Source organism: Balearica regulorum, chromosome 26, assembly GCF_011004875.1.
Source record: "Balearica regulorum gibbericeps isolate bBalReg1 chromosome 26, bBalReg1.pri, whole genome shotgun sequence".
In the NCBI taxonomy this organism is placed as follows: Eukaryota; Metazoa; Chordata; class Aves; order Gruiformes; family Gruidae; genus Balearica; species Balearica regulorum.
Window position 1 is genome coordinate 2,023,708 of NC_046209.1, and position 21,122 is coordinate 2,044,829.

Genomic DNA, 21,122 nt, shown 5'->3' on the forward strand with positions numbered 1-21,122 from the left:
ACCTGCCTGGGTGCTGGGCTGCCTGCATGAATCACGGCATCCGCGCTGAGGCTGCCTGCGCTCAGCCACAAGCAAAAATAAAACCAGCCGAGTGCTGCAAAGCCATCACCTCCCCCTCGCAGCACGGCTCTGGGGGCTCCGGCCGCCCAGCTCGGCCCCCGGCTGGGCTGCGCACACGCCTGCACACGCATGTTAATGAGCACGCACGTGTATGCCCGTGCATGCACACACATGCGGTGACACACGCTAGCACACGCGTGATGGGCTTTGTCTTCCTCCTCCTTCCTCCCCTTCTCCCCCCGCCGAGTTTTCCTGAGAAATTGGGTCAAAAACCACAGGAGCCTTAATTGCCCCTCGGCTCATCGTGCCTCGGGGATGGGTCTGCCATTTGTGCCACCGCTGCCTGCGTCACCTCCTGCCTGCGCCTGCCGGCACCATCCGCCCTCTCCCCAGTGCCCCCCCCCCCGGCCCCTCCAGCCCTGCCCACCTGGGGGGGACCGGGGGGCAGCACTCCGGCCCCAGGGCTCTTCGGCCTCGGCATCTTCCTCGCCCTCCTCGCTCTCGAGGAACGAGGCGGGTGGTAAATGCAGCTGTTTCGGGCTGCGCTGGGAGCAGCTTGGCAGTGGCGGCGTTGGCTCCCGGCTGCCGTCCAGCCCGGCACTCAGCCGCTCGCCGGGGGGGGGCCTTTGCATTTTATCCAAGAGCTAATAGAAAGGCTGGTGCCAAACCAGGCGCCGGCACGGATCCAGACCCCCCGCTCCCACCAGGCGTGAGCTCCCACCCGCGAGCCGCTGGGATGCTGGCCCCGTGCCGGTGCGGCCACCTCGTGCCGGTGGCGCAGGAAACGGGTGCCGGCACCTTTTGTGAGGCGGGTGCCGGCGTGTGAGTTTTGCTGAGCAACCCAGGCTGGCGCCGGGAGCTGCTTCCGAAGAAGAAGCGGGTGTTGTGCCCTTCGCCGTTAATTACTTGCGGCGATTGATTTCCACTTCCGTGTAAACGCTGGAGATTACCGGTGAATGTGGCACAGGCGCTATTCAACGCCGCGGCCTCTCCGCCCGGCACAGGGCCCTGCCTGTTCTCCGGGATGTGTCTCTGCCTTTATTCCCCACCCCTGCGCAGAGGGGCCGGGGGTCCCAGGGGGCCGGGAAGGGCAGGATATGGCACAGTCGGTAATTAATGCTAAATAACAATGTGGTGGCATCTCCGTGCTGGGAAGGAGCTGTGCGGGGTGGCACCGGGTGCGTCGCTCTGGCAGGGGATGGATGAAAGGATGTCGTTATTATCTTCTTATGGACCTGCTTTTAAGCCACAAACCGGCGTTTCCTCCAAACGGGGTGAGGGCACCGGGACTGTGGCCGCGCTGCTGCGGTGCCGGCGTCGTCCCCACCGGTGCCGCCACGCAGGGGGTGCCGGAGATGAGGCACATCAGCCATGAGCAGGTGTGGGGGTAGGATGTGCCGTTAATGAGCTTGGCTCTGTTAACGGGAGATGCTGCTCTGTGTCCCCACGTGGGCAGTGCCGGGTAGGGGGGGGGCAATTACCGCCCTGGCTAATGAACCGGTGCGGTGTCCCGCCGGCCTGGCTGCTAATTATTGCTGGTATCAGAAAGGGGCTGATTGGGGTTGGTGTCTCCCACGCCTGCTCCCAGTTCTGTGCCAGCCCTGCCGGCTGCTCCCCCAAAATCACCCACCGGTGCCACGGTGGGCAGCAGGGTGCAGGGTTGGGCCCTGCCCGTGGATGCTGAGCTGGTGGCACTGCCACCTGGGAGAGTCCCTGGAGGAAGGGACCATGCTGGGTCACAGCTTGTGTCCTCCATGTCCCCGGTGGAGGGTGGGTGCTGGCCGGGGCTGGGTGCTGCGGGAGGGCGAAGGAACAGGTCCGGCTGCCAGGAGGGGGAAGGGAAGGAGGCAGTTGCCATGGAAACAGAAAATAAAATCAATGCATCCTGCCGGCGGGTTTGGAGGGAAGTTGGGCCTGGCCAGGATAGAGTCCCTGCATCCCTGGGGGGACACTGCCACCCCCAGCCCGGACCCCCCCGTGCCCTTGCTGCCGCACCCAGGTTGTGCCATGGGGCAGGTTTGGCCCTGGCCAAAAGCAGAAAGAAGCGGCAGCCGGGGGTGAGGAGCAGCGGGCGAGGGGTCGGGACAGCACGGAAGCGGATCCAGCAGCGCCAGGTCTCAGCCTGTCCCCTCCGGAGCAGACCCCGGGTCGGGGCATCCTGCCCTGCTCCCGCCCTGGCTTTCGGACCAGCATCTCAGCCAGGACAGGCACCAGCTGCCGGTTCGCTCTGCCACGGAGCCGTCCGTCCGTCCGTCTGTCCGTCCACCCTCCCGCCCGCTGCCTGTCCCCGTGCCAGTGCCCCGAGCGCTGGCCCCAGCTGCGGTGGCAGAGGCCTCATTAATAAGCTGCTTTCCCGATGAATGTGGCAGCTCTCCTGGAACGGGCTTCATTAGCCGCCAGCAGACCTGAGCGGAATAACAAGCGGCTCCGTGGGGCGCAGGACGGGGTCCCCCCCGTGCCCCCCCCGGCAATGTGGGGACTGGGGCACACGGCCACGCTCCGGCCGTGGGGAGCTGCGGGGGGTCTTTGCTGCGCAGGGAGGGTCCCTGGCACCCCGGTACCCCGGTGCTCAGCACCCACGGGATGGCAGCGGTGATGCTGCTCAGCAACCCAGTCACGGCACCACGGTCCCGGCTGCCAAACCAGGCAGCACCGGAGCTCGGGAGGCTCCCGGTCTCACTGGCCCCCAAAGTGGCTCTGTCATCGAGGTGACAAAGATGCTTTGCCACTCACTTTTGCAGAATCAACCCCTCCGTCCCCTTCGGTTCTCTACGGTGTCCCCACGCCTGTCCCCAGGCTGCGGGTTGGCCACGTCATCTCTCTGCTGTGGCTCTTGGTGGGAGCGAGACCTGGCTGAGACCTATCAAACTTATGTCACATGTGGCTCCTGGCCCCCTCCACTGTCCCCTGGGTGGCTGGGACCAAGTCAGAGCTGCGCAGGAGCCGTGGGGACCCCCCAGCCCCGTGCTGGAGCCGGAACCCTGCCAGGTCTCCCTGGGGGCAGCGGTGGGTCCTGGCCGCTCGTGGTGGGAGCCCCTCACCATCGCCGCCATGCACCCCACTCGCCAGCGGCCGCCTCCCCACGTCCCTGTCACAACAAAGGAAAACATCGCTGGATGGAAACTGCAGGAGGGTCGTCACGGCAACACTGCTGCAGGATTTCACCAGAAACCCAGCGTTCTGGCTCAAAAAAGACGCTCGGGTCCCTGCTTGCCCCAGCAGATGCCGGTGCAAAACCCGACAGGGCCAGGGACGAGCGAGCGGGACCGAGGGATGGAGTCACCCCGACCACCGCTGTGCTGGGACCCCGGCCTGTCCCTGGTGGGGTCGGGGACATGGGGGGCAGTGGGGACCCGCTGGCAGTGGGTGCTGCCTCGTGGGAGCAGCTCGGGGCAGAGCTGTCGGTGCTCTTGGGGCAATGCCGTGAGGACAGGCTGGGTGTGGGGCTGGGGGTGTCCAAGGGACCCCCAGCCGGGCAAGGATGGGGACGTGGGGACATCCCTCGGTGCCAGGCGGAGCTGGCTCTCCTGCCTGGTTGGAGGGATGGGAAAGGCAGGATGTCAGGGCTCCAGGTTGGGCCCGGGGGGGGGGCCGGGGGGACCCCACAAAATCACCTCCCAGCTGCAGGGACCAGCCCTGGGGCTCCAAACTGGTGCTGGCCAAGGAGCTGGTCCCCACCGCCACCCCACCGCGGGCTGCGGTCCCTGGGCGCGGAGCAGCTGCCGGCGCAGGGAGGCGGGCGGGGGGAGAGGTGTCTATTAAATCCCCATCCATAAGCCGCGCTGGCTGGTGTCTGTTATGACATTTATCTCCACTCGAGAGGAGAGCTCCGATAACTCATTGCCGGCACCTTCCTCAGCAAGACAAATGGCCGGCAGCAGATGCCACGCTGCCTCTGCCGGGGCCCTGGCTCCCCCCGGGATGTGGACGGATGGGTGCCGGCGGTCCCTCCGCTCCCCCTCCCCTGCCCCGCGCTCTTCTGAGCCCACGGGGAGGTTCGTGGTCCTGAGCGGCTCCGGCTGTGCTCTCCACCACGGCCCCTTCGCTCCGCGGACCCGCTGTGGGGCAGGGTCAAGGCTGGGTGCAGCTTCGTCACCACGGCCGGTGCTCGTTAGCGAAGGGTGGCCAACGGGAGGTGGGTGCTGAGGGGACCCCCCCTCCCGCTGCCAGGCGCGGTAAGGAGCCAGGCTCCCGGATGAACCCATCTAATCCCCGACCCGTGTACGATGTGTCGTACGGATCAGACCCTGCCGGCGCCACCGGCTTTCCGGGTGAAGCTTAGGAAGATGAAGAGCGGGAGGAAGGGTTTGGGCAGCGGGCTGTGGGATGGAGGCAGCAGGCAGGTGGGTGCAGGTCTTGCTGCAGGTGCAGCGAGAGCGTCTTCACCCTGAAGGGTGCCCAAGACCCTTGCACGAGCGGGGTGAGCGTTTCGGAGCCGGCCCCATCCCGCCGCACACGGGCCATGGGCCTGCCTCCACTGGGAGCCACGCTCATCCTCACTGGACCATCATCTCCAGGCACATGGAGACGATGCAGCACCCTCCTTCCAGCAAACCCCAACCAGCACCCATGGGTGCCCTTTCCAAAGCAGAACAGTGGGATGGACACCTGTAGGGTAGCAGCACCGGCCACCTGGATCCGCTCAGAGTGGGAAGTAGCTGGGATACCAGGGTGCCGGTAAATCCCTTGGGACCATCTTCCCAATCCTGCTTGGCAAACACCACGGGGGCATTAACCCCTGTCACTGTCCCTCACGCTCCGGCACCTACATGGGGATGGGGACGCCAGCTGCAGCCACATAAAGAAGGGGAACAGAAGAGCTCTGTGCGCCGGCAACGCCGGGGTTGTGCCGGAGGAGAGGGGAGGGGAGGGGGGGTTTCACAAAAGGCAGGAAACGCCACGAAAAGTCTGGCACAATGGAGTCGGAAATGAGAACTTTGCTCTCGGGTTTCCACGGATCCATCCTATGGGGAAAATGAAGGGGAAAGCGGGGGGGGGGAGCGAAATCTTTTTTCACCGGTTGTTGCCAAGTTGTGGGAGACAGGGTGGCATTCTCCGTTTACCGGTGGGAAGGTGACCCACCCCCCCCCCCAAACCCCCTCCCTGAGAGCTCAGCGATGGTTTTTCCCCCTATATTGGGGTTCGTTTCTGGTATCGCAGCTCCCTGGGGTGTCTCACCCATTTAATTGGGGTTATTTGGGCTTTTTCAAGCCTTCATCCATCCTCAGCACCTTCCGACCCCTGCGCACCCCCGTACGGCCCCCCTCCGGGGGCCGTACGGGGGTGCGCAGGGGCCGGAAGATGCTGCTGGTTGAACCCTGTATGGCTTGAAAGGGATTTTGGGGTGCAGAGGAGCTGGAAGATGCTCCCCTGTTTGAACACCCCCCTAAAATCCCACTGGGTCCCAAGGTAGGGAGTGTGGTGCGTGCATGGGGGGGGGGGGGGGGATAGACATGATGGGTCCCACTCCCGGCTGCGGGAACGGGAAGGGGAGGGGGGGGGGGGCTGCGGTGCCTGCGGCGGGGGGGCGGCTCCGCTCCATGGGGAGGGGGTGGCCCCGGTTTGGGGGGGGGGGGTACACACACACACACACACACACACACACACAGAGACAGAGACACAGAAACCGGCGCATGCGCGGTCGCCCCTCGCCCTGCGCCGGGCAGCGCGGCGGGGCGCGGAGCGGGCGCGGGTTCGCCGCCGCTGCGGGCAGGTGCGGGCGGGCGGCACCGGGCGGAACCGGAGGGGGGGCCGTGCCTGCCGCCAGCCGCGATTGGCCCGGCCCGGCCCGGCTCGGCCCCCTCCGGGGGACCCGGCCAGTTACCCCCCCCCCCACACCTCCCCACAGTCGTGTGTCCCCCCCGTCCCCCCCCCCGCCTCCCCTCCATCCTTCGCGCCCCGCTTTTAAGCCCCCGGTGCCGGCGGGGTGCTCGGCTCCACCGGCGGCGATGACTCCCTGTGCGCCGTGAGCAACGGCCCCAGGTACGTGATGCACCGGGACCGGGACCGGCACCGCCCGCGCCGCGCCCCCGCTGCGGTGCCCGGGGCCGGGTCGGGCGGTGGGAGCGCACGGGGATGGGGGACGGGGGCACCGGCACCGCTACGGTAGGAACGGGACGGATCCGGGCTGGGGGACGCGGGGGGGTGGGGATAACGGGGTTGTCAGGGCTGGGGGATGCGGGGGTTGGGGGGGGACGCACGGGGCTGGGGGACACTGTGGGGATCCAGGGTGGACAAAGATGGGGGGTGCTGGCCCTGGGGTTGGGGAGATGCTGTGAGTGAGGGTCGGGGACGGTGAGGGGATTGGGGCTGGCAGGGATGGGGATGCTGGGAGCGGGGCTGGGGACGGTGGGGCTGGAGGGGATGCTGGGCTTGGGGCTGGGAGGGGGTCAGGAGTGGCACTGGGGGCACTGGGGCAGGCGGACAATGGGGCTGGGGTCACTGGGGTTGTGGGGACACCAGGACAGGGGGACATTGGGGATGCCAGAATGGGGAGGCACTTGGGGGGACCAGGGCTTTCAGGGCTGGGGACACTGGGACTGGGGCTGGCAGGGGCCGGGGGACACCGGCACTGGGGCCAGTAGGACAGGCAGGGTAGGAGGACGCTGGCAGGGTGGGCAGCACGGTGCTGTGCCCCGAGCCCCTGCCCTGCCCGCAGAGGAGCTGGCGGCGAGGCGGCGGGCAGGGAGCAGGGCTGGGGGATGGCAGGAGGGCAGCGGGTGCTGGCAGATGGGTGCCCACTGGGGAGCCGTCCCCCCGTGGTGCCGGAGCTGGGTGCGCCTTGGCCCCCTCCCTTGCCTTGGTTCCCCCTTGGTGCCGCCAGCGGTTCCCCGGCAGAGAGGGAGCCGGGAAGTTTCGCAGCCCGGCTGTGGCATCCCTGGGGTGTCCCTGGCTGCCAGGGAGCAGGCAGGGCCGGCAGCGTGGTGGGGGCTCAGCACCACGGGCAGGATGAGTCCCAGCCCGCGTGCCCTGGCACAGGGACGCGGTGAGGCCGGGCTGGATGGACGGAGGGCTGCCGGGATGGGCGGACGCCGGTGCGGGTACCGGTGAGGGGTTTGCGGCTGCTTGGGGGCTCTTCGCTCCCACGCTCTGACCCGGGGGCTCGGCAAATCCAGCGCCGGCAGGGAGGATGGTGCTGGAGGCCCAGCTCTGTGCCAGACCCACGGGCCCGGTGTTCTCACCGCTTTCGGTGCCGGGCACCGGCGCTGCTTTCGGAGCTGCTCGCTGGTGTGCAACTGAGCCATCCGCAGGGATGGGGCCGGGGGGCTTGCCGTGATGCTGCGCTGGCTTTGGGGCTCCCGTGGCGCTTTCGGCTTCCCGGGGAGAGACAGAAAACAGGAGAGAAAAAAAAAAAGAAAAAGAAGAGCAAATTCTAAAATAAAGGCTGCAGACTGTCTGCCTAATAAAAATCGCACCCAGCAAAGGGCCCATATTGGACGGGATCACAGTTTTCTGAGGTGCTAATTTATTCTCACAGGCTGGGGGGGAGCGGGAAGCATCACGTTGCCTGTGAGATGTGACGGCAGCGAGGTTTGCAGAATTCCTTTGTTGTGGGCAGAGAGGAAGGGACGCGGAGCCGGCCCCGCTGCCGGGCTCCCACCGCGGCCGTGCAGCCTCGGGGGGGCCCTCGGCGGACACCCCCTTCCCGTTGGGGCGGTGGAGGCATCGTGGCGCTGGGAGGGAGGTGGGTGCTGCGGGGGGCTGGTGGCTCTGGCAGGGTTGGGCGCGGGGGGTGCAGGATCAGCCCCGCAATGGGGGGGGATGACAGGCTGGTTGGGTGGGCACCGAAAGACCCTGTGTGTGCTGGTGGTGCTGGGGACCGGAGTGACCCGTGGGGACAGCAGAGGTCACAGGGTCTGTGGGGCAGGGTCTGGCTGGGGGGGGGGGGAGGCAGCTGGGGGCACCCCCCGGGCTGGGGCATCCCCAGGGTGGGGGCACCTCTGTCCCGCTGCATCCAGGCTGGGTGGGTGGGCAGTGCCCCCCTCCCCTCCCAGCCATCTCACGCCCGTGTCCCCACCACTGTCCCAAATGTCCCCTGTGTTCCGTGGGGACCCCGGGGTCCGCAGCCGTCCCCATCCCATCCCATCCCATGGCTTGGGGCAGGTTGGGGTGAGGAGACCCCAAAACTGGCCGGGTCGTCCCAGCGCCCGATGGCCTGTGAGGAATTAAGCTATGTTTCAGTTGAAGCTAATCACCAGCCCCGGCTTTGCATATTCATGAGGCAGATGAATTATTCATGAGGTGACAGCTAGTGACAGATGTGAAAATGTTCGCCTGGGTTGGGGTGGGGGGGAGGCTTTGCACCGGTGTTATTTTAAATTTCTTTCGTCTGCTGTTCCCCCGGCTGGGGCTGGGCCGCTCGGGGGACGGGGACATGTCCCGAGGGGGCCCGGCCGTGTGCCCTGAGCCCGTGGCATCGCCCTGACTGCGGAGAGAGACGTTCAGCCCTTCGGGCTCACGGCAGCGTGGCGGTGCTGGCTGTCCGTGCCAACCTCCTCGCCTTGCTGTCACCGCTGGGGATGGCACGGTGATGCCCGGCGTGGCTGAGCCCGCAGCCCCTTCCATGGGGACTCCGGCCGGATCCTGCCCCAGCGGGATGGGGCTGATGCTGCTTCCCCCCCTCCTTGGCACAGAGGCCGGTGGTGCTGAGCCATGCTGGCAGCAGCATTCCCGTGCCTGCGGTGGGGAGCCAGGATCCGGCCAGGGCTGATCCCGGTGGTGCTGCGGGGTTGGGACTCGGTCGTGCCAGCCCCGGGCTGTCTCGCTGGCGCTGCCGGAGCTGGATTGTGGGTTAGTGGATCAAGAGGAGGTGGGAGGGAGACGGTCTCAATAATTAACGAGGCGCTGAGGCTGGGAGGATGCTGCCTGGCTGCGCCTTTGGCAGCCCCTGGCGCGGCACGGGGGTCCTCGCACAGGGGACACCGCGCGTGGCAGCTCCGGCACCGGCAGGGATGGAGGCTGCCATGCCGCTTGCCCTGACCTTGGGATAAACTTTTCGCTGGCTTAGCACAGGGCCGGGCTCGGTGGCGGGGGCAGCCGGGGGTCCGCTGAGGGGCCGGGGGGAGCAGAGCATGGCGGGGACCTTCCTTTGTCTCCACAGCAGGAGCGGAGCTGCGGTGCCACCGGGGACGTGGTCCCCATGTGCTTCGAGGGTAGGGGTGTCAGTGGGGCGCCCCAAGGGAGCGGCAGGCTGGGGCTGCGTGTCCTGAGCCTGGGACCCCCTGACCGCAGTCCGGGGTCCCCGAGGAGGCAGCGGGTACTGCCGGTGGGGCTGGCCCTTCCCACCGCGGCACCTTCCCTGCTGCGAAAGCAAAACCTGCAGAAATGCTGATGTCAGGGAAGGCGACGGCCGCAGCCGGAGCTGCGCAGCCCCGCGACCCCCGGCCCCTCACCGCCAGCAGCACCCGCTTCTCCCCGGTGCTGCCAGCCTGGGGTGCCCCCGGCGGGGTCAGGGACCATGGTCCCATCCATCCATCCATCCATCCATCCATCCCTGGCATGGCATGTCCCTGGCTCCACAGCTGGCTGGGGTAGTGGTTGCAAATCCAAAGAGCAACTTCTCTGTTTAACATTTAAATAAACCCCGGGCTGTTTACCCAGCGGCGCTGCCCGGCATTTGCTCAGCGAGGACCCGTCTCCAGAACAGCGGCTCTGGGTAAACAGCCGAGAGCTTAGAGGAGTGTTTATACGCTGACACGTTAACGCGGCTCTTCGGGATCTCTTGGATCCCTTTGGCTCCTGCTCCGTCCCACCACCCCGGCGTGGCCCTGGGCAGGGCACGGGGCCGGGACCCCGCAGTTTGGGGGTGGTGGCCCAGGGCTGTGGCTGGGAATGGGGGCTGCCGCGCTGGGAGCTGGGGTGGCCGCGGGCCGGGGAGGAGGAGGATGGAGAAGGGGAAGGTCTCAGGGGATGCTGTGGAGAGGGGTCGGGGAGCTAGACCCGGTCGCTGCTGTTCCATGTGGGAAATTGTCTTGTTTGCCCTTCAGATGGGAGAAGTCACCTGGAAGCTGCAGGGGGATGCGAAAAAGAAAATGGGTGAAAAGACTAAAAAAAAAAAAGGGGGACCGTGAGTGATTTGAAGCCCTGGGACAAGTGTGAGCACAGCCCAGGGCACCTTTCTTCCCCGGTGCCAAGTGACTTGGATGTCCCTGTCCCTCACCCACCGTCCCCATCCCTCACCCACCGTCCCCATCCCTCACCCACCGTCCCCATCCATCACCCACCACCCCACCCTCTCCCAGCGGGTCCCGGGGTCGTGGCTCGGCGAAGGCCACGGGCAGGCAGGGTGGGCAGGAGCTGCCCCAGAGGCACCCTGTCCCACACCCCGTCACCAATGGTTTGTGCTGGGAGAGCTCCTGACACCCCAGAAAGCCAAAATTAGCATTTCAGTGGGGAGGAGCTGGAACCTCCTGAGTCCGACTGTGCCAAACCATTTATTTTTTTCCGCTGTAGTGGGAAGACAGGGAAAAGTTTGGTGCTGCCAGGGCCGCGAGCCTGGGGGATTTCCTTCCCGGAGCATCTCCGAGCAGGGAAGAAGGAGCTGCTGTCGGTGCCGTGGAGCAGCCTCGGGGCTGCTCTGGGGTTTTTTGGCTCTTGGGGGACGTGGCTGGGCGAAGGCACGGTGAGCCACAGCCTGCTCCCTGCTCCGCACGCCGGGAATTTCCCTCCGTGGCCAGAGCCGGGGTCAGGTCAGCTCCTCATCTTTTATCAGCAGCTGCGTTTGGAGGCAGAAAACCCCATGGAGCTGCTGCGGGAGGGAAGGGGCTGCAGATGCTTTCCTCTTTAGAAGAGACAAGATAAAACCCAGTTTTGCACCCCCTAAAAAAAGGCCCTTTTCCAGCACTGAACACAGGGGGTCTCCTTTTTTCTTGCCATTTTGCTCTTTCTTTCTATTTTTGTCCCATAAAAGCAGAAAGGACAGAATGAGAAATCAAGGACTGGAAAATGGAGCGTCAAGGATGGGGGAACCTGTGGGCTGAGCCAAAGCATCGGTTCCGGGCAGCTGGGAGAGGGATGGGGGGCTCCTGGTGTCCCCCCAAAGCTGGGTGCTCCTCAGCTCCCCGTCCTGGCCTGGGGGCAGTGTCAGAGCCGGGGAAGCTGTTTGGGGACCAGCAAACCCCACCGGATCTGCCGGTGCACAAGGGCCCCTGGGTCTGGTTTGAGCTCGTGGCCACGTGGTGCCAAGCTCCAGCATGGCCCCGTCTGGGATTTGGGGTTTTGGGGGTGCTGGTTGCATCCCTGCTGCCTCTGCTTGGCCGGTTCGGCATCGGAAGGGGGCCAGAGCCTGGTTACAATCCCAAACAAAGCCGAAGCTGGGTGACGGTTGTGGTGGGAGCCGGGTGACAGTTGTGCCCGTGCTGGGTGCCGGGTGGGTGATCCGTCCGACTTCCCTCCGAGCCTGGAGACCAAATGATTTAGAAAATACTAATCGTCGCTGCAGTCAAACAGATTTTCGGCGAGCGGCGGTGCCGGCTTTGTGCTCCACGCGCCGCACGCCGGCTCCAGCAACCAGAGGCGTCCGCTGCATGTTAATGCTGGGGGCAGAGCGAGGGCTGGCTCCAGTGCTGCCGGCTCTGCTGCTGCCGGGCTGGGGGGCTGCAGGGACCCCCAGGCTTGCCCACTGCCCCCCCCCCGCCCCCCCCATGGAGATGTGTGTCCTGGGTGGGTGCGGAGATGTCACCGTGGGTGGCACTGATGGTGGGGGACACAGAGGGATGCCCTGGTGGGGCGGCTGGGGGCTCGGTGGGTCGATGGGTGGCACCCCGTCCTCCATCCTGACCCCACGGTGGTTTCGTGCCGAGAGTGAAATCAAACTCTCTCCAGGCTAATGGCATCTTGCTAAGTGGGGCTAATCCTGCTCCCTCCCCGCGGCTCCCAGGGCTTGGTGTCAGCGCAGCCCCGCGGTGATTTATGGCCCGACGGCATCGCCGAACCAGCAGGGAGCGGGCGAGCAGCTGCCTCCCACCCCCGTTCTCGTTGCAGGTCAAGGATGGTCCATGTGATGGGGGATGCCGGCTGCTGGTTCCTGCTCGGGCTCTCCCTCCTCCCCATCACCGTCCTGGGTAAGTGCTGCCAGCGCTCCATAGCCAGGGCTAATTACCCAATAGAGGTAAACAGCAGCAAATAACGAACCATTAGCCATAAGAAATAGCGAGGGTGAATAATAACCGTGGGAGGGCTCGGGCTGTGGCCACCCACACCTTCCTGCCCTGGGCTGCAGGGATTAGCGAGGGAGAACCCCCCCCCCAGGAGACCGTGGACCCCAACCCCCCCCCCCACGCTGGGATCCCCGCAGGCGAGACCTTAAATCCTTAATCCCACTGGCCCCCTCCCCGCCGCGGAGCTGAGCCCCCCAGGGATTTGCCGCGTTCCCCCCCCTCCCCGTCCCTCATGGTGGGGGCATCGTGGCATCCTGCTGCACGGGGGGACTTTGGGATCGCCCAGCCCTGCGGCGAGCAAAGGGCTTGGGGTGCGATGGGGGGTGCGGAGCCGGTGGGGAAAGGTGCCGGGCGGGGATTAGTGGCCGTCCCCGGTCCCCAGCCGGCTGTGCTCTGCGGGGAGCATCCCCCCGACCCCGCTGGTTTCTGAGACTTGTGGGATTTACGGCGGCAGAGCCGGGAGCGTGCACAGGCTGGGGCAGGATTAGTGCGGGAAGAGGAGGAGGAGGTCACGATCGCTGCCGTGCTGTATCCCAGCGTGGGGATGGCTTTCCCGCTGGTGCCACAGGGTTTGGGTGGCACCGAGTCATTGGCGATGATGCCGATGCCCCCAGCTCTTCCCCCTGTGAACGAGCCGTGCAGGAGCTCCCGCTGCCCATCCCTGTGGTATCTGGGCGCCTTTTCCCGCAGGCTCCCAGGACGATGGGAAGGTGATCCACATCAACAGGGTGCAGCACCAGGCCGTGCACGTGGGGCTGGGGGAGCCCGTGGCCCTGCCCTGCCTCTTCCTGCTCCAGCCCTCCGCCTCGCTGGGGCCCAACGAGCCCCCCGACCCGCCCCGCGTCAAATGGAGCAAGGTGCGCTCGGCCACCGGCCAGAGGGAGGATGTCCCCATCCTGGTGGCCAAGGACAATGCGGTGAAGGTGGTGAAAGCCTACGAGGGCCGGGTGTCCCTGCCCGGCTACTCCCGCGACCGCTACAATGCCACGCTGCTGCTGCGTGCCGCCCGCGCCAGCGACGCGGGGCTGTACCGCTGCGAGGTGGTGTCCGGCATCGATGACGAGCAGGACCTGCTGCCCTTGGAGGTGACGGGTGAGCCGGGTGCCGCGCCACGGCTTTGCCGGGAGAGCTGCGGGAGCATCGCGGGTACCGCGGCGGGGTGGCATGCGGGGGTTGTGCGGTCCGTGTGAGCTGTGCACCCCATGTACCCTGCACAAGCCGTGTGAGCCGTGCACCCCGTGCAAGCCCCGCAGCTCATACAGGCCACGTGCACCCCGTGCACCCCGTACGAGCCGTGCCAGCTCTGCGCCCTGCGCCAGCGCTGCCATCCGCTGCCCTTCCAGGCGTCGTCTTCCACTACCGCCCCGCGGGCGAGCGCTACGCACTGACCTTTGCTGCCGCCCGCCGCGCCTGCCTGGACAACTCGGCCGTCATCGCCTCGCCCCAGCACCTCCAGGCCGCCTTCGAGGACGGCTACGACAACTGCGACGCGGGCTGGCTGGCCGACCAGACCGTGCGGTAAGTGCGCGGCATGGGCTGCCGGCCGGGCACACCTCGCCGTGGGCGGCCGTGGATCCGAGCGCCCGCCGTGCCCCTCTCCGGCAGGTACCCCATCACGCTCTCCCGGCCCGGCTGTTATGGAGATCGCAACAGCCTCCCTGGCGTCCGCAGCTACGGCCAGAGGGAGCCCGGGGAAGAGTACGATGTCTACTGCTATGCCCGGGAGCTGCGAGGCAAGCGGTGCTGCGGCGGCTGGGTGCTGGGTGGGTGGGTGCCCGAGGATATCGCTCCAGGGAGATGGCCGGGAGCGCGGGCATCTCCGTGCGTCTCTTGCCTGCCGTGGTTTGGCTGTGGGGATGGGTGCCGGTGCCATGCCAGCGCTCTGCGTCACCCTTGGTGCTGGTGCCAAGCAGCGTGGCGTGGCTGTTGTGCTCGAGTCACGGGGACTTCTGAAAGGCACCGCTCGGCTCCAAGCCGTCAGGACCGTCATGGCTTTCCATGCCCACATCCCCAACGAGCTCTGCTCTCTTGCAGGGACGGTGTTTTACGCCACGGTGCCGGGGCGGTTCACCTGGCAGGGGGCCCGGAGGCACTGCCGGAGCCAGGGGGCTTCCTTAGCCACCACCGGGCAGCTCTACCTGGCGTGGCACGAGGGCCTGGACCGGTGCGACCCGGGCTGGCTCGCCGACGGCAGCGTCCGCTACCCCATCAGGCTCCCGCGCAGGAAATGTGGTGGTGAGGCCTCGGGCGTCAGGACCCTCTACCAGTTCCCCAACCGCACCGGCTTCCCCCCCGCCACCTCCAAATTCGACGCCTACTGCTATAAAGGTAAGGGGAACCGGCTGTGATGCCAGCACCGCATCCCCCCCGGCTCCCAGCCAGCCCTGGCCCTTCTTCCTTTGGGAATTGGTGGGCATGGCCGGGAAAATTGCTGCGGATGAATATTTAATTGGGGAATTAATGAGATAAATGAGGAGAGCTGCGCTGGGAGGGAGCCCAGCTCCGTGCATCACCCTGGCATGGCGCGAGGCTGGGGGATGCGGTGCCTGGTACCGAGCCTCGGTGGCAGGTGCAGGTCTCCAGGGGTGCCCCGGATGCCCGTCCTGCCCCTTGCTCGTGCCGCCGGCACGGCTGATGCTCATGGTCTCACCGCAGCGCATGCGGCCGTGGGGCAGAGGGAGCCGGAGGAGCCGGTGCTGCCCGCGCCCGACCCGCTGGGCAGCAGCAACGTGCTGGTGGAGCACGGCGAGGACTTGGGCACGTCGGGGGACACCCGGGACACCCCTCGTGACCGCTACAGCCTCCTGCCGCAGCCGGGACCCGCGGGGCTGGGCGAGGATGAGGACGAGCAGTTGCGGCTGGCGAGCGGCAGCCCAGCAACGCAGCGCGGTGACCTCCCCAGGGCTGCGCTGTCACAGGTGCCGGCGGCTCCTGGCCTGGGGCTGGGCGATGGCACATCGCTGCCTCCCACCGTGGCCGCCTCGCCGGCATGGTCCCACGAGGATGAAGCTCTCAATGTGGTGGATTGGGCGCCGGTGAGCTCTTGGCAGGATCTGGCCCACACCAGCCCAGCACCACCGGTGGAAGAAGCCCCTGGCCCCGAGGAGCCCCCAGCCACCCTCCTGCCGCAGTCCCAAAGCCCAGCTCTGGAGCACGTCACCGGCTCAGCGCCGGCACCGCCTGGGCTGGGGACAGTCCCTGGCATGGCAGCAGAGACCCCCAGCACCCCACTGGCCAGCTCCCGTGCCCCACGGCGGAGCAGCTACGCCGGGCTGAATGGGCGCTACTTCCAGCTGCAGCGGCAGAGCCGGGACCCCGCGGTGGCTGGGGACCCCACGGTGGCTGGGGACCCGGTGGGGATGGTCACCCAGGCCCCTGTCCTGGCCCTGGAGGTGAAGGGGGCTGCAGCCAATGCACTGGAGACGTGGAGCATCCCCCATGCCGGTACCGAGAGCCTCCAGCGCGAGGGCACCTACTCACCCTCCAACGTGGTGGAGGAGGAGATCGGCCCCGGTAAGTGATGCCCGAAAGCAGGCGGGGAGGGAGGTCCTGGCGGGGGCTGCACCGGCTCGGGGACCCCATGGCTGTGCCATCTCTCGCAGAGCTGATGGCACCGGCCACCGCCCCGGTGTCCCCCTCGCCACAGGCGCCTGCCCGGAGGGATTCACTGTGGTGGAGCCCCCGCACGGCCCCCCGCAATCCCGGGGGACCCGCACGGACACCCCCTCTGCCGTCGCCGTCCCTGCCTGCCTCCACTGTTCCCCACAATGCTCTGGGTCACCGAGACATCGCCACGGTCGAGGCTCAGCCCCGTGTCCCCAGCGCCCGCGGGGACTCCCCCCGGCCACCCGCAGATGCCACTGAGGACTTCTCCGGGGACGCCCTCTCCCAGGAGAACGGTGGCTCCGTCCCGCCGCGGCCCCCGCTGCCCCCAGCCCCGCTAGTGGCCGAGGGCCCCGAGATGGCCCCGCAGCCCCACGGTGACGGCGGTGACAGCAGCGGGGCCCCGGGCGATGGCTCACTGGAGAGGCAGAGGAAAGCGGTGACCTTCTTCCACCCGGCCGGCCCCTCCGAGGGGCACCCTGCCACCCCTGGCCCCACCGAGGCGGCTGCTCCCCGGCCCTGGGGGGTGCTGAGCCCCACGGCTCCCCATGGGCCAGCCAAGCCGCCGGCTGAGCCCAGCCACGAGCAGCCGCCCGGGTACGGGGACACCAGGAAGGGCTCAGCCGAGCCAGGCGGCGAAGGAGCTGCGTCCCCCCCGGTGCAGGAGGTCCCCTCGCCTTCGCTTTCCCCCGTGGCCGGTGAGGTGCCCCGGTGGGTCAGCACCGAGAGGCCGGTGGAGGTGGATGTGCTGGAGCCAGGGACCGAGGAGGGGTCCACGGGCTTCGTCTCCGTGGTCCCGCAGCCCACCAGCCGTGCTGCACCGGAGCTGGGGGGAACCGAGCATCTCCTTCTGCACCCCCCGGCCCCTCGGCAGCCCCCCGCCAGCCCCAGCCCCCCGGGCGTCCCCAGCCACGAGGATGCACAAACGACCCACGGCGAGGAGGACGCCTCCGGGGAGGTGAAGAGGGAAGAGCCCCCTGCACCCCCCGGCTCAGCCACCCACAGCCCCTGGCTGTCACCCCCCACCCCCCACCCAGGGGTGCCGGAGACACCCGAGTCCCCGAGCACGGGGCTGCTCCTTGAACCCTCCACGGTGGCGGAGCTGGGGGAGCCGGGGGGGTCCCCGCTGCTGGATGCCGACAGCGGGAGCGGCGAGGAGCCGGGACTGGAGGAGCGGGAGCTGCTGGCCTGGGCGGGCGCCGGCAACGCCAGCCGGCACGGTGAGCGCGGTGCTGCGGGGTCAGGGTGCTGGGGGCACCCGGAACTGATGGGCACAGGGATAAACGGGCTGGGTGGCAGGAGGACCCTCGAGGCGGAGCCCCCCAGGCAGGCACAGCACGATGCCAACCCAAGGGGTGGGTTTGGGGGGGCAGGGGGGTGTCCTCTCCTTTTACCCAAACCAATTTACTCACCGGGGAGCTTCCAGCAACCGTGACGGGCTGGGAGCAGATCCTGGCTTTTTCAAAGGCAGCCGAGCTATTAACGTGGGCTGGGAAAGCATCCTCTTAAATATTTAATATTTGCAGTTGCTAATAATAATAGCTGGAGAGGTGGCTGCTGGCGGGGGATGCGCGGCCCACGCTGCCCAGCCGCGGCTGGCAAAAGGCAACAAATGGATTTAAAACGTAGAGCCACGGCCAGGCGGAACGGGCACCGCGGTTAATGTGCGGCAGCCGGCAGCACCGGGGCAGGTCCAGACCCCGGGTCCCAGTGGGGAAATGGGTGGGTGCTGTGGCGTGTGTCCCCCCACACCCTGGCTCAGGGCACCCGGTCCCACCCCGCAGCTCCGGCCGACCCCTGCCAGAACAACCCCTGCCTGCACGGCGGGACCTGCCACGCCAACGGCACCGTCTGCGGCTGCAGCTGCGCCCCGGGCTTCACCGGGGAGAACTGCGAGATCGGTGAGCGGCCCGAGCATCCCGCCGTCCCCGGGCAGGATTCGGCCCTGCCTGCTTGCGCCTCCCTGGCACGGCACGGAGCAGCGGCCACGCTTGGAAGCGGGGAGGGGAATGGGACTGCGGCTCTGTCCTCATCGATGCCCCCATCCTGGGTCACCGCTGGCACCGGTGCTGGCAGAGGGGACGGTGGTGGGGTGGGTGGTGGCGGGGGGCTCTCCGCATGCCCGCAGCTCCTGGCGTGTCCCCGCAGACATCGACGACTGCCTGTCCAGCCCCTGCCAGAATGGCGGCACCTGCATCGACGAGGTGAACTCCTTCGTCTGCCTCTGCCTGCCCAGCTACGGCGGCAGCCACTGCGAGAAAGGTGGGGACCGCAGCTCCCGATGTCCCCCCCGCGGTGTGTTGCTGTGGGGTGGGTGAGACCCCCGTGGGGACACTGCCCAGCCCCTGTCACTTTGGGGATGAGCGTGGGGAGCTGGGAAGGGGACGCAGGAGTCCTGCCCCCCCACCCCCCTGCTGCCTGCATCCCTCCCCGGGGTGCTGGGGGGCCGGTCCCCTTTGCCATCCCCACCGTCCCCATCTCCCTGCAGACACGGAGGGCTGCGACCACAACTGGCACAAGTTCCAGGGTCACTGCTACCGGTACTTCGCCCGCCGGCGCTCCTGGGAGGACGCCGAGCGGGACTGCCGCCGCCGCGCCGGCCACCTCACCAGCATCCACTCGCGGGAGGAGCACGGCTTCATCAACGGTGCGGGGTGGGGGGGGATGACACCCCGGCCCGCAGCTCTCCGAGCATCAGCACCCCTGGGTGCTCTTCGCCTTCACCGTGTAAGCCGTGGGTGATTCTCTCCGTAGGCTTCGGGCACGAGAACACCTGGATCGGGCTCAATGACAGGATCGTGGAGCAGGACTTCCAGTGGACCGACAACACCGCCTTGGTGAGACCCTGGGAGGTGCGAGGTGGGGGGCTCAGGGTGCGGGGCAGGGGGAGCGCAGGGGCTCTCACCCCTCTCGTGTCCCACCAGCAATACGAGAACTGGCGGGAGAATCAACCCGACAACTTCTTTGCGGGCGGCGAGGACTGCGTGGTGCTGGTGTCCCACGAGATCGGCAAGTGGAATGACGTGCCCTGCAACTACAACCTGCCCTACATCTGCAAGAAAGGCACAGGTACCGCCTGCCCCGGCATCCCGCTGCCGCAGCCCCCCCCAGCCCCCAGTGTCTCCGTCCCCCTCCCGCAGCCCCCAAGCACCTCCTCATCCTCAGGAAACCTCTCCCAGCCCCTCGTCCAGGAAAACTCAAGCAGTTCCCCTTAATCTCCATTTTTCCTTTTTCCCCCCACAATCAATTCTTCCCTCTCCACTTTAATTTGTTTAATTTGCCACCACTAAAACTATTAAGTTCTCATTCCTTATCTTGAAAGTTACATTAACCTCCAGCTGCTCGTTGCGAGCCGGAGGAGCACGCCGCCCTCTCCCGCCAGCCGCATGTTAACGATGGCCATTAATTAATGAAGTAAATCCTGGGGAACACCTCGCTGCCAACCTGTCGGAGGAGCTCCTCCTAAAGCCGTCTGCTCTCCGGCTCGCGCAGAGAACCGGTGGCGTGGGCAGAGCGTCCCCTTGTCCCCTCCTGGTGACAGGGGGGTGACAGGGGTCTGTGTCCCCCCCCCCCCAGTGCTGTGTGGGCCCCCGCCGGAGGTGGCGAATGCCTTCACGGTGGGGAAGAAGAAGGAGAAGTACAGCATCCACTCCAGCGTGCGCTACCAGTGCGAGGAGGGCTTCACCCAGCGCCACGTGCCCACCGTCAAGTGCCACAGCACCGGCAAGTGGGACCGGCCCAAAATCCTCTGCACAAAACGTTAGTGGGGACCCGGGGCGGGGGGGTGTCAAGGCACCGGCTCCCTCCCGCGGCCTGTGGTCCCTGACCCCCCCGGGTCCCCCTCCCTTACCCCCGTTAGCCAGGCGGTCGCACCGAGCGCGGCGTCACCACCGCCACCGTCACAGCCACCCCCACCACCAGCACCACCACCACAAACCCCGCAAGGAGCGGCGAAAACACCGCAAGCACCTCCGGCTGGACTGGATGGAGGAGGGCCACTACTTCTAGAGCCGGGGGACGAGGAAGCACAAGGTCCCCCCCCCCCGCCGGGACCAGCCGGGTCCCCGCCGGGATGCGGTGACGTTTCCCGCCCCCCTCCCACCCCCCCTCTTTTATAACCCCCCTTGGCTTTAGCTCCTAGGATGCCCGGCCCCGTAGGGAATAGGATCCGGAGGGGGCGGCCGCGTGTGCGTCCCCAGCCCTCCCTGCATGCCCCATGCTCAGCCCCCCCGACCCGGGGTCGAGTCCCCAGCCCCGCACGGGGACCCCCCCAGCCCCACGCGGTGGCTGTTCCCGGCTGGGCTCTGGCCCCCTCCCCAAAGGAGGGGGATTAATCCACCAGCCCCCCCACCCCATCGCCCACCTCGGCCGTCGTGTCTCACTGACCCGGGGTGGCTCTGGTTTTTTAGCAGCCCCCCCCTCCATCTTCCTGCCCGTGGGGCATCCCCACGGCCGGCACGGGGACCCTGCCTGGTGGGGGGGGGGAATGACACAATGCCGCCGGGGCCGGCATCCCGCTCTGCTGCCTGGTTTGGGGGTTGATTTTTATTTTCCCTTTCCGTTCGTCGTCGGGTCCCCGTTGGAGTTGGCGTGCGTGTGTGTGTGTGTACGGCGCTTTCTGATCTCTGCTGTTTGCGACGTGACTGCCGTGTCCCGAGCCCCCTCCCCATCCCACCCCCCCCCACCCCGCCATTTCTGACTCTGCCTTTCTGTACTGCTGGACATTTTAATAAATTTTTTTAACAGTTGAGTGGCCCTGCCCCTGTGCTTTCCTGGGGGATGGGGGGGTGCAGGGACCCCAGGGACGGTCCCCCCGCAGCCCTTGCCTTGCTTAGGCTGGGCTCTGCCTCGCCGGCGCTCTCCATCTGCCTCCTTTTCCCACCACTAAATTAATTTTAAGCAAACCTAATCCTTCTCCCAGGGCTCGTTGTGCCAGCCCTGCCGCCTGCTCGCGGCGTGAGCCAAGCGCCCATGAATCGCGCCAGCGGTGGCTGCCACGCGTGCCGCCGGCGGTGAGCAGAGCAGCGCGGCCGTGGCTTTCCCTGCCGGCCTCGGTAAGACACAGAGATGCCGAATTTATCAGGGTGCTGCCTGCATTAGCCATGGGTGCAGGGGCTGTGGCCCTCACCCCGGCTGCCATCCGTCAGTGTGCGACAGCCACGGGGTCCCCACCAGTGCCCTGTCATCCCCGCGGTGGCTCCCGGTTGCTGCCAGCGCTGCGATGCCTCGAGGCGGCTCTGCCGATACTGTTCCCTCGGATCCGGTCCCGAGAAAGCCGAGAGGGATGCTGTAGGGATGCTC

General features: G+C 67.2%; 1 protein-coding gene across 2 annotated transcripts; it reads left to right on the plus strand.

The window, feature by feature from the left end:
- The first annotated feature begins 6,665 nt into the window (after positions 1-6,665).
- Positions 6,666-20,569, plus strand: NCAN (neurocan). Of its 2 annotated transcripts, none has more exons than XM_075776683.1 (15): positions 6,666-7,744; positions 12,043-12,122; positions 12,909-13,310; positions 13,562-13,736; positions 13,824-13,951; positions 14,253-14,546; positions 14,874-15,731; positions 15,821-17,041; positions 17,606-17,722; positions 17,970-18,083; positions 18,310-18,468; positions 18,576-18,658; positions 18,746-18,890; positions 19,398-19,580; positions 19,685-20,569. In XM_075776683.1, the coding sequence occupies exons 2-15, from the start codon at positions 12,050-12,052 to the stop codon at positions 19,900-19,902; spliced, it is 4,170 nt and encodes a 1,389-aa protein (XP_075632798.1). In that variant the 5' UTR covers positions 6,666-7,744; positions 12,043-12,049; the 3' UTR covers positions 19,903-20,569. The 2 variants fall into 2 exon arrangements, with proteins under 2 accessions (XP_075632798.1, XP_075632799.1); XM_075776684.1 differs by having other exon boundaries at positions 6,668-7,744; positions 19,681-20,569.
- Positions 20,570-21,122: the final 553 nt, after the last annotated feature.